The 15,027-nt window shown below is 38.9% G+C and overlaps 1 protein-coding gene across 3 annotated transcripts in view; it reads right to left on the bottom strand.

Moving 5' to 3' along the window:
• col11a2 (collagen, type XI, alpha 2) overlaps nt 1-15,027 on the bottom strand; it is a 58,747-nt gene that overhangs the window by 6,150 nt on the left and 37,570 nt on the right. For all 3 annotated transcript variants that reach the window (XM_058404275.1, XM_058404273.1, XM_058404274.1), the window contains 42 exons: nt 14,802-14,858; nt 14,655-14,708; nt 14,516-14,569; nt 14,371-14,424; nt 14,230-14,283; nt 13,881-13,934; nt 13,481-13,525; nt 13,321-13,374; nt 12,918-12,962; nt 12,776-12,829; nt 11,629-11,673; nt 11,483-11,536; nt 11,303-11,347; nt 10,474-10,527; nt 10,347-10,391; nt 10,156-10,209; nt 9,915-10,022; nt 9,782-9,835; nt 9,186-9,239; nt 8,966-9,010; nt 8,719-8,772; nt 8,592-8,636; nt 8,451-8,504; nt 7,693-7,746; nt 7,532-7,585; nt 4,332-4,529; nt 4,170-4,223; nt 3,983-4,090; nt 3,778-3,885; nt 3,621-3,674; nt 2,891-2,944; nt 2,664-2,771; nt 2,532-2,585; nt 2,169-2,222; nt 2,028-2,081; nt 1,889-1,942; nt 1,669-1,776; nt 1,535-1,588; nt 1,357-1,410; nt 733-786; nt 450-503; nt 146-253 (listed from right to left, as the gene is read on the bottom strand). In XM_058404275.1, coding sequence (XP_058260258.1) covers nt 146-253; nt 450-503; nt 733-786; nt 1,357-1,410; nt 1,535-1,588; nt 1,669-1,776; nt 1,889-1,942; nt 2,028-2,081; nt 2,169-2,222; nt 2,532-2,585; nt 2,664-2,771; nt 2,891-2,944; nt 3,621-3,674; nt 3,778-3,885; nt 3,983-4,090; nt 4,170-4,223; nt 4,332-4,529; nt 7,532-7,585; nt 7,693-7,746; nt 8,451-8,504; nt 8,592-8,636; nt 8,719-8,772; nt 8,966-9,010; nt 9,186-9,239; nt 9,782-9,835; nt 9,915-10,022; nt 10,156-10,209; nt 10,347-10,391; nt 10,474-10,527; nt 11,303-11,347; nt 11,483-11,536; nt 11,629-11,673; nt 12,776-12,829; nt 12,918-12,962; nt 13,321-13,374; nt 13,481-13,525; nt 13,881-13,934; nt 14,230-14,283; nt 14,371-14,424; nt 14,516-14,569; nt 14,655-14,708; nt 14,802-14,858 — 2,676 coding nt within the window. The remainder of the gene's footprint in view (nt 1-145; nt 254-449; nt 504-732; nt 787-1,356; nt 1,411-1,534; nt 1,589-1,668; nt 1,777-1,888; nt 1,943-2,027; nt 2,082-2,168; nt 2,223-2,531; nt 2,586-2,663; nt 2,772-2,890; nt 2,945-3,620; nt 3,675-3,777; nt 3,886-3,982; nt 4,091-4,169; nt 4,224-4,331; nt 4,530-7,531; nt 7,586-7,692; nt 7,747-8,450; nt 8,505-8,591; nt 8,637-8,718; nt 8,773-8,965; nt 9,011-9,185; nt 9,240-9,781; nt 9,836-9,914; nt 10,023-10,155; nt 10,210-10,346; nt 10,392-10,473; nt 10,528-11,302; nt 11,348-11,482; nt 11,537-11,628; nt 11,674-12,775; nt 12,830-12,917; nt 12,963-13,320; nt 13,375-13,480; nt 13,526-13,880; nt 13,935-14,229; nt 14,284-14,370; nt 14,425-14,515; nt 14,570-14,654; nt 14,709-14,801; nt 14,859-15,027) is intronic.

The following is a 15,027-nucleotide window of genomic DNA, read 5'->3' as shown; positions in this document are numbered from 1 at the left end:
GCTACGTTATAACATGTTTTAGACATTAAAGTAAATCTAAGTGCTTAAAACCTAATCAAACCAGATATCAAACACGGCTGCTTTAAAGTAAGTAAAAATAAATAAACAAATAAAATTGTATGTGGCTATTGAATTGAGAGCGTACCACTGAACCAGGAAGTCCTCTCAGACCCTCTGTTCCTGGCTTTCCAGGAGCACCTTGTGGCCCAACAGGGCCTGTTTTTCCTGGGGCTCCGACAGCACCTGGATTTCCCTAGGGAAAAAATAATAAAAGGGGGAGACACTGACATATTTACGTGGATATACTGTAAATAGTTATATTCAGGACCTTTCAGGATATATGATATTATTCATCTAGCTACACTTATCTTAAAGAAAATTGCAATAATATTAGTTTCATGAAGGATAATTTTATTGAAACTTCAAATGAGATCTTATTTATTCTTTACCTTGCTTCCCTTCTCTCCTTCACGGCCTTCGGGTCCTCTTGTGCCTGCCGGACCCTTAAGAATAGTCGTACATGTTTTAGAAAAGCTTACACTTTAAACACAGAACACTTAACATCAATATCAACAGATATCAGTCATTTTCATATAAATAATGCTTACATTCACAGTCCAGTGTAAAATACTACCAGGTTTATTGGTGCAGAAAATGAGCTAAAATAAGCTAAAGAAGTAAATATTACACACCGTGACACTCAATGCATGGGAAAAAAACCCTCACACTTACTCTTTTTCCTGGTGGCCCAGGAGGTCCGTTTTCCCCGGGAGGTCCAGGTGAACCCTGAAATTAATGGCAGAATGAAATAGAAACACATACAATATTTTCAACCACCTATTGTTAATTATTTGGTTGGAACCAAAAATAATGATGAAAATAGACTGATCCACTGAATTCATTATGTACTGTAAAGTTCCCTATCAATATGGTCAAGCTTTTGTCCACCTGTCCTGACCAGTGCTCCTCTTTTTCATTAAAACTCCTCATTTAGTCACTATTAAAACTTTCCTTGAATAAATAGTGTCTCAGTAATTATATTTCTCTCTTTAATATTCCTGTCCTTTCCAGGGCCAACTCTCACTCTCTCTCTCTCTCTCTCTCTCACTCTGAATTCCTCTGTAATAGGATATTTAAATGCATATTTCAGGTCTTACTCTTTATGTACTACTACTGCTACTGTAGATGATGCTTCATGTAGAACCCTTACTGAGGGTATAACCCTTTACCAATCCAGCCTAGAACCTTAAACAAAAGCTGTTGTATTAGTATGGACTCTTCTGCACTATAGAACTGGTCACATTGTGGTCACTTGGTACGCTCAAATGACTTGATGTATTAAAATTTCCCACTTACTGCCTCTCCTTGTTCACCATCCTCTCCTTTGTCTCCCTTTGCTCCGTCTTGGCCCTAGAAAAGTTTAGATTTATTATTAGTGATATTTCAGAGGTATTAAAGAAAAATCTGTGAATAGGAATGAAATGTTGCTACACCAAATACATAACCAGGCCAGATAAAAATAATGTGTACTCACTCTAGGCCCAACTTCTCCAGGGGGTCCAGGATCACCGGGGAAACCGACCGGACCCTTGGACAGAAAAAATAAGTCACTACTAAATCATGATAGAGTCCACTTTTCTGTCAGGCTGGTTATACTTTCACACTTACAGGGTTTCCTTTAGGTCCATCATCTCCAGTGGGTCCCTTTCCACCTACAGGACCAGGAGTACCAGGCTGACCAGCCTCACCTTTCTCACCACGTTCTCCTCTTGGGCCCTGCATTAATCAATTAAATTGCATGGGAAAAAAAGTTGATTATTAAAAGTTTTCTAGCATTGAATATTATAAGCAATCTAAGTAGTCTTAAATCTTAAATAAATATTTTCACCTTCTTTCCTGGCTCTCCACCAACTCCAGGTGGTCCAGTTTCACCAGGTTCGCCCTGTCAATACATCATTACATATTACACATCAGCATAACATTAGATATATGTCTTAACAAATAAAAACTACGCTTGTAGGGTTTACCTTCTCTCCAGGTGGACCTGGGTTACCCAAACCACCAGGGGGGCCTTGAGGACCCTGATTATCAAAGGAAATGTGTTAATGGTTGTTCTGTTACTGCTAGACAAATTATTATCTGTAGTAATGTCATAATAATTTACTCACATCAGCACCATTAGGACCTGCCGGGCCACGGGGTCCAGGAGGTCCAGGAGGACCCTAAGAAGTAGATCATGAAACCAAAAGTGAATATAGCATTATACATTCACTTCACTTGGATGTACAAAGGTGTGTTAGAAAAAAATTGACCTTTGAACATCTCCATGTGGTGCACTTTTTTTTTTTTCTACTCTTCTACAACTTCTCTTCTCAAGTCTCTTTAATTAAGCATTGAAGTGTCTGGGGGTTGAGTCATGTTTGTGCCATATTCTGTCCAGTTTTTAAGAAAGATTTACAACAGGCAATGTTCATCACATCATACAATCCTATCTTTTTTCATCCCAGCAAGCATAAATTCTCAACACTCACCAGTGGTCCAACATCTCCTGTTTCACCCTTCTCTCCTGCTGGGCCTGGCAATCCCTAGATTAAAAAAATATTCTCATTGCATTACTGTATATAAAATCTTAATCTGAGTCGTGTTGATATTTAGTTTGATACCTGTAGCCCAATCGGGCCTGGAGGACCAGGAAACCCTCTAGTTCCTTCATCACCTTTAGCACCAAATGCGCCCTGCTGACCTCTGGCACCTGTTTCACCATCAGCACCCTAATGGGAAAAAAATGAATTCAAGAACAAGCTCACAAAAAGGACATTTCAATAAGATTGTTAAAATATTACAAAATGTTGGGTTGTTAGTTACATAAATTAGAAAGAGTTATGCTTACAGGAGCGCCAGGCTGTCCAACAGTGCCAGTCGTCCCAGGTGGACCAGGAGGACCCTGTCAATCAACAGTTATCTTGTTACAATTACACTGTGTCTACAATTTTGTCTAAAAATATAGATGCAAAAAGCACTTAAATGAGATATACTAAGTCTGAAGGAAAGCTGTTGCTGAGATATTGCCTCACTTCCTGTTGTCAAGTTGAACAAATCAACTTGTTAACTTTAGGTCATGTTGCTCAATATACGCTTCCAATTAGGAGACTGTCAAGTTTGAAGACAAAAAAGATAAAAAAATCTGAGGAACATGCTTTGTTTGGATTGGTCACCTGATGCCATCTACCAAATTATGCAAATTAGACTTGTAGGAGAAGAAGTGAAAAAATACAGGTGGAAAATCAGATGCGATAATTAACTTATAATCCAAAGAATGAATGGAATGTGAAATCACGTTTCCATGACATCATGTTTCATAGTTATAAATGTAAATGTATATGCAAATTTTTTCTATTGGTAGCATTAATGCGCTTGAGCGGCATATACCAAAATTTCTATGAAAGTTCCTAAGATGTTCCTATATCATTTAAATACTAAGTATATGAAGCATTCTACTGAATCCCATGTGGAAGCATAATAATAATAATAATAATAATAATAATAATAATAGCAAGAAGAAACATACCAACAGGTTGCCTAAACACCCTGTTGTGTTTGCTGCAAGTATATTTACTTACCTGTTCTCCCTTGGTTCCCTTTGCGCCCTTATGCCCGTGCTCTCCAACCTCACCCTGAGAGGTAAATCAAATCATTTTAAGCATAAACAGCCACTGAAGCCAGGGACTAATGTTTTGATTGAATGTTTTGAAGAGTAGAAGTGAATAGGTTCCTGACTTTGTCACCATCCTCTCCTGGAACACCGGCCGGTCCAGCAGGACCTGGAAGCCCAACTGCGCCTTGAATGCCATCACGACCAGCTGGGCCAACTGGGCCTTTCTCTCCCTGGAAAATAATCAAATCACATCAATGTTTAGTTATGTTTAGTTTATTAATATGCTGAGATAAATTAGATTTCAGTAAATCTGAGCTGGACACTTACAGGCACTCCTTTCTCTCCTGCAGCTCCAGGAGGTCCCTGAGGTCCAGGTCTTCCAGGGGGACCAATGGGGCCAGCTGTACCTGCAGCACCTCTCTCACCTGGGGATCCCTACACAGCAATTAAGTTCCTGTTAAATGTATATGAATGTAATCAATGTCCTTTTTAAGGTGTAATTTTAAATACTAACAGCTGGTCCAGGTGGTCCTGCTGGGCCTTCACTTCCTTTCAGTCCACCACCACCCTATTAAGAGAATAAATAACTTATGAAAACATCAATCACACTGTAGTGGTGACTCCAAGTTGTGAACCGAATACAAAATCCAATTCTGCAATCACTGATTTTCCTTACAGGTGTTCCAGGGAGTCCTCTCTCTCCAGGGAAACCTCTCAATCCAGGAGGTCCATCTTTTCCTGGGCCGCCAGGGGGACCAGGATCACCTTTGGTTCCTTCCTTGCCTGACGGTCCAGGGAGACCTTGCTCACCTGGTGGTCCAGGGGGTCCAGGGTGGCCCCGCTCTCCTAATGGGCCTGTTTCTCCAGATGGACCCTAGATATATAAAAGGATGATACCTAAATATAATTATATGTACCAACTACTTACAAAAAGAGCAATGAGGAACGTGAGCACCACATGGTCCACCAGCAGTGCCTGAGGTAGACTTTCTCATGCTACACAGTGTAGTAGGTGCTATAACTATCTGTGTGCACCTGAAGATAATCTACCAGTGAGGATGAGCACAGTTGGCCTGACCTCAGTAAAATATTTTAATATTCTGGAGAAAGTAAAGACATATACACAATGAGGCATTTCCTTGGCTTTCTGTTCAACTGTTTAAGATTTATTAGTGATATTTTGATTGGTGATTTCTGATTGAATAAACATTTAGACAAAATCTGTGAAATATCCACAAACACTACAGCACAGAGAAACTGGTAGCTTGTTATCGGTCAATTCCTCACATGTACCAGTTCTATTAATGGCATCTTGTGCATGTTTAAGAGCATAGTGAAGCTTCACACTGGCTGCAGTGACAGAGGCAGTGGTTTTAAGCTTGAGGTCGGTTGGTATAGAGACTGGATGCAGGCTTGAATGTTAACTACAAAGTTTTCCCCTTGTGTTACCTTTAGCACCCTTAAAGTGAAAGTAAAGTAAAAAAAAAAAAAAATTAAAGGGTCATAGGTGCTAGTGTTGACCAACAGCATGAGGAAGGAACCACAAACTCTGGAAGTTTTGCAAAATCATCTCTTGTGTGTGAGAGCTGTGTACTTAACCGAAGCAGATGTTTTACCAAGTATGTACCTGGCAAAGGAGGTGGTTCTGTTCATTTGGGATATCATTGGAGGTAGATAGCTTACCTGTCTGCAACCAGACAGACAATTCGTTGCCCAAGTGGTTCAAAGAGAGGGCAGAGACAGGGTTTGGGTCAGGATATGGTCAGTATATATACAGGATATAACACTGAATTAAATTTACAACCAGTGATATTAGCCATATTCTTTCCAAACAGGCCTTGGAGCTACCTGTTGGTTATGTGCATTCCATCCTCTTTACTGGGGACAGATAGACACTAGGATTGATGTAAAATATTCAAAATAAAGCAACTTGCCATATTAACCAATGGAAGACATGGATAACCAGGGCACCAGTGTTGAAACATGCTACTCAGCATTCCTGTCAAATGCTTGATGGCATGGTCTGCCCTTGCATAAGAGATCAGACCTGCTCTGTGTCCAGTGAGGGCTATCAAGTAATGTGGAAGTGACATTTAAGGTCATTGAACTATGTAGTGGTTCAAGTGGTTAAGTCTCTGGGTTCAAGCCCCAGCACAACCACTGTTGGGTAATTGAGCAAGCCAGAGGCACTGTAACAAAGCTGCCTTTGCGCTTTGACCCCAACTTCCTCAGCTGGGATATGCGATGATACGTGATCTCCAAGAATCTTCTTTAATAGAGTATCAAGACTTTGAGAGTTTCTGATCTTTGATAAAGAACGTTTTTTATCTCCAGTGAGAATGGTTTCAGTATTTGGAGAAATTTTTACTCTTTGAAGGAGTGCCAGAACTTTGAGGTATTCTCATTCTCAATATAGAATGGTATCAAAACCTCAGCAATTATTCTCATAACAGGTATCAATATCAGAAACCAGCACATCAGCATGGTGTCATAGTCCTAAGGTGTTTGATATTGGTACTACTGGTACTTGATATTGCACTGTCCAACTCCGAAAGCATGAAAGGTAATTACACAGGTTCTTGAGCAGCAACCTAAAAAGCTATTGGCTATGCTATTTCTGTAACATGATGGTCTAGCTAGCTAACTAGCTAAGAAGACCATTAGCTGCTTGATAATCATAAAGAAGTAAAACAATCTCAAGAATGTAGTAGTAAGCAAGAATGTAGCGTATAGTATGCAAGAATGTAGCGATGAACGTTGAGGATCATGGGTCACTCCTCCGTCCACAACATTTCAAGCTCTGTTATATTTAATGTGTGGATGCGGAGGTCCTCTTCACTTCAGACCACAGCTATTCGAATCAGCAGACCAGTACAGCAAGTGCAAAACACTGAGTCAACCATTTCCGATGGTATGTGGGTGTGAAGTGAAGTGTGTGTGGGATCGAGAGCCAATTCTTAACCACCTCCGAGGATTTAGGCTAAAATATTCTAGTCCTTAGCAGAAATGACCACAAGCATCAATGCAAATAGTCACTAGGTTTCACTGACCACCACAACATTTTGTCTTGGGTACTGGTTTCTCTTTTTTTATATGATAATAGTATACAGTACCAAACACATGTATGATCATTCCATTCATAGTTCTGTTCAGGCGTTCCTATGGTAATGGAGGATGTTTTGTGGAGTACTACATTTCAATGTCATTATTTGCTACTTTTACTCTTAATTTTTTTATTATTATATGATAGTATGGCATGTTACGCAACCATAAACATCCCATAATCCATCTCATCACAAGGAGGAATGATTTATGCTCCTAATCAACATAAGGCCTGGGAGTCATGTGGTCTGTCAAATTAACTTCCTACACAGAATGTAGTTGCTGGAGAAAATTAAATATATAAAATGTATTTCATGTATCAGCTGACCACAGGAGGTGCTACACAGCTGACCACAGGAGGTCCTACACAGAATGTAGTTGCTGGCGAAAATTAAATATATGAAATGTATTTCATGTATCAGCTGACCACAGGAGGTGCTACACAGCTGACCACAGGAGGTCCTACACAGAATGTAGTTGCTGGAGAAAATTAAATATATGAAATGTATTTCATGTATCAGCTGACCACAGGAGGTGCTGGTCCAGTTCTAAGCTGAACTGTAGCTGTCCTTCTTTCAGATCTCATGGCCCCTTGTGGCCCCTTGGGGCAGCTCCACTACCCCCTGCATTATTTATTCAAAATTTTACTGCTGAGAAAATGTAAGTAAATGTACATGTAGTGTAATGTAATTTAAGATATCTGCTCGTATCCTATAGTCTGATACATACTGCACAAACCCAAAAGATGTTTATTTAAAGCTAAATAAATATTACCTGAGGTCCAACAACTCCAGGAGGCCCAGGAGGCCCAGACTTGCCTGGGAACCCCTATGAAAAAAATCAACCAAATATTTAATATTCAAACACGGAATCCTGAGGATTAGCAAGAAAACAAAGGGTACTTTGTTGGTGAGGAAACTAAAAAAAATACTTACAACTTCTCCTCTCTGTCCAGGGTGTCCAGGCAGTCCGTCTTTCCCTGGAGGTCCCTTCATAGAACAGAGGTGAGGTTTTTAAGAATTAAAAAGAATACTCAATATATCTTAATCTAATATTTCAAATGAATGACGAAATAGCACTATTACTGTCCTGTATAAGGCATAATCAGCCTGTTATTTATTTATTTACTTATTTATTTATTTGTTTGTTTGTTTGTTTGTTTGTTTGTTTGTTTGTTTATGATATTTTATCTCATTAAACCAGCCCTACGGCTCATTCTCCTCTGCTGTAAAGTAAACCTATGGTACAATATCATTAGCTATCAGCCAATAAAATGTCGATCTGCTCGTTTTAAGGTTCGGGAAAGTTGAATGTGCTAATTCTGTTGATCTTTTTGCGTTATGACCAAGTTATATCTCAATTTTTTCACAAAACATGCTTTTACATTGAAAACCATTGTTACGTATGTGCGTAAAATGTACTTATAATAAGCCGTGTTTGAAATATTCTGGAACTGGACGATATTTCATAGGGATTCAAACCTGAAATCTAACGCTACGCCACTCAGATTTATTCCGTACCTGTCGTGAAAGGGTTAAAAAGTGCTGAAATCTCTCCCAGACCTGTCTGCTATACTACTGAAATTCTTCATCATCAATCCAGAGCACTATTTTAGCCATAAGCAATTCAAATGAAAATGTCCCCTCTGCCACTCTGATCTGAATTAGAGTTAAAGAAGAATGATTTCTCATACCGGAGGTCCCTTCGGTCCTGGAAATCCAGTTACTCCTTGAGCTCCAGGTAATCCCTGAAATGGCACATAAACAGAACGTGAGATACAGTGAGATGATTTCAACTTAACGTATTAAAAAAAAGAAAGAGAAATAGAGCCTACCCTCTCGCCAAGTGGTCCAGCAGGGCCGTCACTACCGGAGGAACCCTAAAATATATCACTATTTCATTGTTCTGCACATTAAAACGTAACAATACGATAAAGAGAGAATCGTGTCATGGAAATGTACCTTAGCACCCGACTTTCCAGTCAAACCACGAGGTCCTCTCTGTCCTCTGGGCCCCTAAATTGACACAAAGACATCATGCAAATCCAGATCTTTAAGGTTTATTAAGGTCTACCTGAAACAGGAAGTCACTCCTGAAACTTTTTACATAGATTTTGTGACAATAATTTGCTTGATATATGTCTCTTTTCTAAACAGTGTACAAAAGAAGAAGAATAGAACAGAGGAGAACAGAGGAACCGGATCATACTGTTGGTCCTCTCAGTCCTCTTGGTCCAGGTTTTCCAATTAGACCCTGCAGGAATAAAGATGAATTATAACAGTGAGATTTTAGTGCTTGAAAATCAGGCAAAAAAATGTATTACCGATATTGTTTTCCAACATATTGCGTACAACACTCATAAGATCAATATATAACGGAACTGAATCAAAATACAGGATGAAAATGACTGTAGAATTGTGAGACTCACCCTTGCACCTTTCTCTCCATTTGCACCAGGGAACCCTGGGAAACCGAGTGAACCCTGAAACATAAAAGTCAATTTGTTTTTGATCTAGAAGTTTGTAAAGATGATAGAACTGAATAGACTGAGTGTGTGTGTGATCTCTCAGGTATAAGAGGAAGAAGGTGCGATGAAGGCTTAGGTCAGACCTTAGGTCACCTCGCTTCACCAGCAAATGTCTGTTATTGTTTATTCACTGGTGCGAGTTTTAAGTATTAAATATCAAACATGTTAAGAAATGTTTTATCTTGAAACTAGGCCACCTTATACATCTCGAGTCATAATATTTACCTCCAATCTGGTGTAAAAACCATAACCTTGGCAACCTCGGAATTAACACTAAACACTCCACCTCATGATATTAAAAGGTGAGCAAATCCACAGAGTAATGGATTATAGCTTTAGACGAGCCTCTGCTGATGCCTACAACCCTGAATTTAATTACTTTTCTTCATTATCATCTCTTTTTTAAATAAACATCTCAGGCTTTTACAAAGAATTGAACCCTGTTGAAAGTTAAGTATGAAATGAAATGCTGTGAAATGGACAGAAGGATATTTCACCTTAGGTCCTTGTCTTCCAGGATAGCCAGGCAGACCAGGCACGCCGAGTTTACCCTAGAATGAGACAATTTGGCTTTAAATATCTCAGTTAAAAACACAACAATGACAAACTCACTTATTTTGACAAACTCACCTTCTCTCCAACCAGGCCAAGTTGTCCAATCTCCCCAGGAGGACCAACGCGCCCTTTCGGACCTTCAGGCCCGTCTTCCCCTCTGAGGCCTGGTAATCCTACCTCTCCCTAATCATGCAGATAGAAAACAAAATCAAAATCAGTGAAATATTCTTCATTTTCAATGTGGACTGAAAGTTCTAGAATAAACTCAACAACATGTAATGTTCTTTTATGAGTTCCTTTATGAGGCTCTGATTACCCGTTCTCCTTTAGAACCGAAATCTCCTTTGATTCCAGGAAATCCGTCTTCTCCCTGAGAACAATGACACAGAGAACAAAGATCACAAGAACAGCTGAAGTATTTAATATGGAGGACAGTGAAGCATTTTTCTCAGTGAAGCTTCTAATATAATACAATGACTGGTCATTTAAAACAGAGACACCGCCTACCTTCTCTCCCTTATGACCCTTCAATCCACGGATACCTTGAATCCCCTGAAAAAAAGGTTCATTTTTGTTTATTCAGACATTCCGTCACTTAAGTCAGTCAACAGTAAACGGACGAAATGAGTCACACCTTAATTCCACGAGGACCAGGATAGCCAATAGCACCTTGAGGACCACCAGGACCCTGAGGAAATAGTGACAAAAAGCTTAATTCATGGTGTGTCTGTAGTGTTGTTGGTTCTATAGTGCCAGCTCACTCACATGGAGCCGTTTAACAAAGACAAATTTAAAGTGAGAAAGAAAAAGAAGATGGAGAGGGAAACTACTGCCTATAGCTGCTTTTAGGGAAGTGAGGGGAAAAAAAGCCTCTAGTTGTGGTATCAATAGCTGTGAGGTGTTTAGTTATCAAAATATCAAAAAAATCAGATCCAATAGCAGAGAAAGCTTCAATTAAAATAATAACTTGTTAGCATACTAGCTGAGCCACACCTCAGAGACTATTCACCTCCAGGCCACCAGAGGTCCCTCTCCTTGACCTCGAACTGGTTCTGAATCTGATTTCTGATTCTGTTTCTAATAAACCTCCTGCACAACATTATCTTCCAAAAATCACTATCAGCTCTGTGCGTTGTATAACTATGTCATGGAATGTCCACAAAACCAGTTAGTTCCTGTTCTGGTTTATGTAAAAGCAGCTACTGTATAAACAGACTGTTACAAAGTGCTGACACTGGAGACTCCTTCCATAAACGTCTCCTTAGAGAAAACGTCACAGTGTGTTTGTTAAATAGGAACACATTAGGGATCGATTCGAGTGAGCTGTTACTATAGAAACGATAACATAAAAACGTTTGAGTCATGAGGTTCTAGGAAATCCATCAACAGTTCAATCTGAGGATCTGTGGTTTAATTTGAAGATTCTGAAGTAGAATTTCTTTCTGAGAGTTACACAAACTCACCTGATTTCCTTTAGTTCCAGATGGACCTTCCTTTCCTGGGTGACCCTGCATGGAAAAAATACTGTATATTAAAGTAACAGAATCCCAAACAGAACAGTCCTTCAGTCAAACGGGACTGATCTGCTAGTACTAGTCATGGTTAAAGTAGACACCAGTGAATGAGAAAATAAAGAGACTTACAGGAGGACCGTCAGCTCCGGGCATGCCTGGCAGACCGGGCTTTCCTGTAGGTCCCTGAGAAATGTCAAAGAAAAATTTCAGATTTCAGGAACCTAGAGTAGAAAATGTGCACCTGTCTAAAACCTGGGGCATTCTCTGAGCTTTACCTTCTCTCCTGGAGGACCATGTGCACCTTGAGGGCCGGGCATTCCCTGTAAATCAAAAAATATATGAGTTAATCATGTGGTGCAGACTAATAAAAGAAATAAAATGTATAGATATCTACTGCATCTAATATATAATGTACTGCATGTATTAGAAAATATCATGTAGTGCGACCGTATAGCGATTACAAGAAACTTGTTCGAAATTGTTTTGATTTGGCCTTAATTTCGCCAAAAAAATGCTTTATTGAGTAAAGCTGCAAAGCAATAGCTTCAAAATTCACTAAAGATCATTTTTTGAGACTTTTATATTTTTAGATATAAAAAATTTAGTGACAAAAAGCTTCATCTTCATCATACAGCAACCTGCCAAGGATTCTGGGAAAAATCTAGCAGTTTCTGTAAGATTCTAATCTTTTCATATTTAGTTATATGCAGTAGTTGCCATATATGGCTGTCATTTAGTTCGACCTCAAGAAATAAGCCACTATTAAACTATAGATGCTTTAAATCTATATTATTTATTATAAATGTTGGTAAATGTATAAAGTTCTGTTGTGTTTTGAATTCCTGGTAAATTTATCCTGACCTCAAAAAGCAAAATAAATAAAGCCATATTTCTAGTATATTTCAGGACTCCAAATCACTTGACCACGCTACGTTGTGCATAAAGCTACGTATCTCTGTGGGTCTCCACAAAAATGATTAGTTAATTAATGTTAAAAAAATACTGTGAAGCTTCATGGTAATTAAATGAAAATGATACAATCAGAATTACAATGAAAATAACCCCCATTTTATTCTAGACAACGGGATTAGCGTGTCCGGGTCTGATATAACACACACACACTTTTAATCCAAAATATTTCATATATCACCATGGAGTACTTGATTTGTTTATATATCACGCACCAAAAGTTAATTGTGAGCAAAAAAATTATGTTTCCGCAAGAACTCGAGGTCATGAAATTGCCCTCTTCAGGTAGGAGGCTAAAAGAAGAATCCTGTTCTTGAAATTTTGTCAAATCAAGTAAATTTCCACAAAAAAAACAAGCACAAAAAACAGCAAAATAACAACAATTATCGTGTGAAAGTACGATATACTATACACTTCTACTTCTGTGTTTTTGATTAAAAGCTTGATGTTAACCTGTGTTCCTGGAGCTCCCTGCTGGCCTGGAGGTCCTGGCTCTCCTTGAGGTCCCTAATGAACATGAGGAAACAAGTTAAACACTAAAGTTGTGCTGAAGCAAAGCATTTGAAAAAAAAAATCATCAAAGAATTTTACTAACCAAGCTTCCTTTTGGCCCATGAGGTCCATCACTTCCACGTACACCCTTAAAGAGGATAAAGTAGTGAAGTTAATGCTCTCGGAGAGTAAGAATAATGTTTCATTTATATTTATTATATATATATATATATATATATATATATATATATATATATATATATATATATATATATATATATATATATATTGTCTTGTCTAGGCAAGAAAAGCCTAGATATGATTTACAAATTCATTTTAACAGCAAAATTATAGTGTTTTTAGTGACCACCTACAGTGTCCGTGTAAGTCCAGCTGGACAATAATAAACACTGGCTGAGTAAATAATGTAAGATTCAAGTAACAGGTTGAACAAAAATGTATTTTGGGTATAATAAAAAGCAGTTTTGTGTAGAATGAATTCTTACTGGAGGTCCAGGAACTCCTGAGGGTCCCTTAGGCCCCAGCAACCCACGAGGTCCCTAAGAAATAAAAAATAATCAGTGAGGAATTGTTAATATTGCATTTAACCTCTGAAGGATAATTTGATTTTGGTGTAGAAGACGTGTGATAGACGGAAACACTCACTGGTTCACCAGGGAGTCCTCTGGGTCCAACGTCTCCATCATCTCCCTTGGAAAAAAAGGAAGAAAACATGCTTCAGCATTCGATCAGGGACATTTTGCAATAAATATGATGTAAACATGCTACAGAGCAGGACTTTTCAAATAGTCAAATACATCAGAAAGCCATTTCTATAGTTGAAGAATTCCCAAGGAACCCTTTAAGATCACAGCATCTTTTTATTATTCTGTCTTTTTATTGATATTAATCAGTGTTGCCAGATGTGAACTAAATCCCTACAATATCCATCAACCCCCTGGATAAAAGATTACCGAATAAGAGGCCTGGTCTGGTTAAAGATTGAGAGACGTGGCTATAGAGAGTATAGACAATTCACTAATCAGAGACTATTAGTCATACTTACTCTTTCTCCATCCTCTCCTGGGGATCCTGGTGGTCCCATTATTCCAGAATTTCCCTGAACAGAACAAATGTGTGAAGTGGTATAAGATGAAGTCATGGATCAAGACATAATTAAGCGATATCATATAGTCACTAATAGTCAATACAACAACACAATAACAGGTAGGATCTTGCTTTTATATCATTAATATTGAAATAGTATGGCCAAATATTTAGTTGATCAACGATTCTCAGCTGGAAAGAGGGATGGGTTTGATTAGTTCTCCTGGAATAAGCTGTTGTGGAGTTTGGTGGTGGTTGAATGGATGCTACAGGGTCGATCCAGAAAATCAGGAGATTGCAGAACTCACCCGATAACCTTTATCTCCTGGTAGACCAGGCAATCCATCAAAACCACGATCTCCCTAAAACAGACACACAGGAAAGACATCAGTTATCTGAATCCTCAATAAGAAAATGATACACTGAACGGCTAAAACCAAACACCTGACCTTAGCACCAGGCTCTCCTGGCATTCCGCGAGCTCCATCAGCTCCAGCTCGGCCCTGGAACAGCACCATGAGCATTAACATCAGGGGTACACTAAAACAAAACGTACTGGAGATTAAATCACACAGCTCAGTGACGGGTACTTACTCTTCTACCAGATTTACCAGGAGGACCAGCTATTCCATAAGGACCTCTGGGACCCTGTAGAATAAATAAGTGAGTGTTAAGAGACAAAATATAAACACAGACAGAAATCCTAAAAAGTAAACAAAAAATAACAATAAACCTGTGGACCAGGGTCTCCACTCTCTCCCTTTATACCTTGGCTGCCGGGCGAGCCCTAAAAAACACCCAAGAACAAGATAATGTTGCATGTACATAAGCGGTGTGTCATGAAACACAGAGAAGAGTGAAAAAAAGTGGGCTTTCATACCAGGGCTCCAGGTCGGCCTGTAAAACCCATCGGCCCGGGTGGACCTGTCAAAGCTGACTATAGAAAGAAAAAAATAAAAACAATTTAGTCAAGCCTCATGACCTTCTAAAGCTATACAGTGTAGTTAGCGCTGTAGCTATCAGATCGTCATTAAACTGCATTTCAGTTTTCGGCTGGATTTATCCACTTGTAATTGTTAATAGGTTATACTTTTACAGAAGGATAC

Source organism: Hemibagrus wyckioides, linkage group LG12 (assembly GCF_019097595.1).
Source record: "Hemibagrus wyckioides isolate EC202008001 linkage group LG12, SWU_Hwy_1.0, whole genome shotgun sequence".
NCBI classification, from domain to species: domain Eukaryota; kingdom Metazoa; phylum Chordata; class Actinopteri; order Siluriformes; family Bagridae; genus Hemibagrus; species Hemibagrus wyckioides.
The sequence above is the reverse complement of the archived record's forward strand: the minus strand, read 5'-3'. Positions and strand labels throughout refer to the sequence as shown.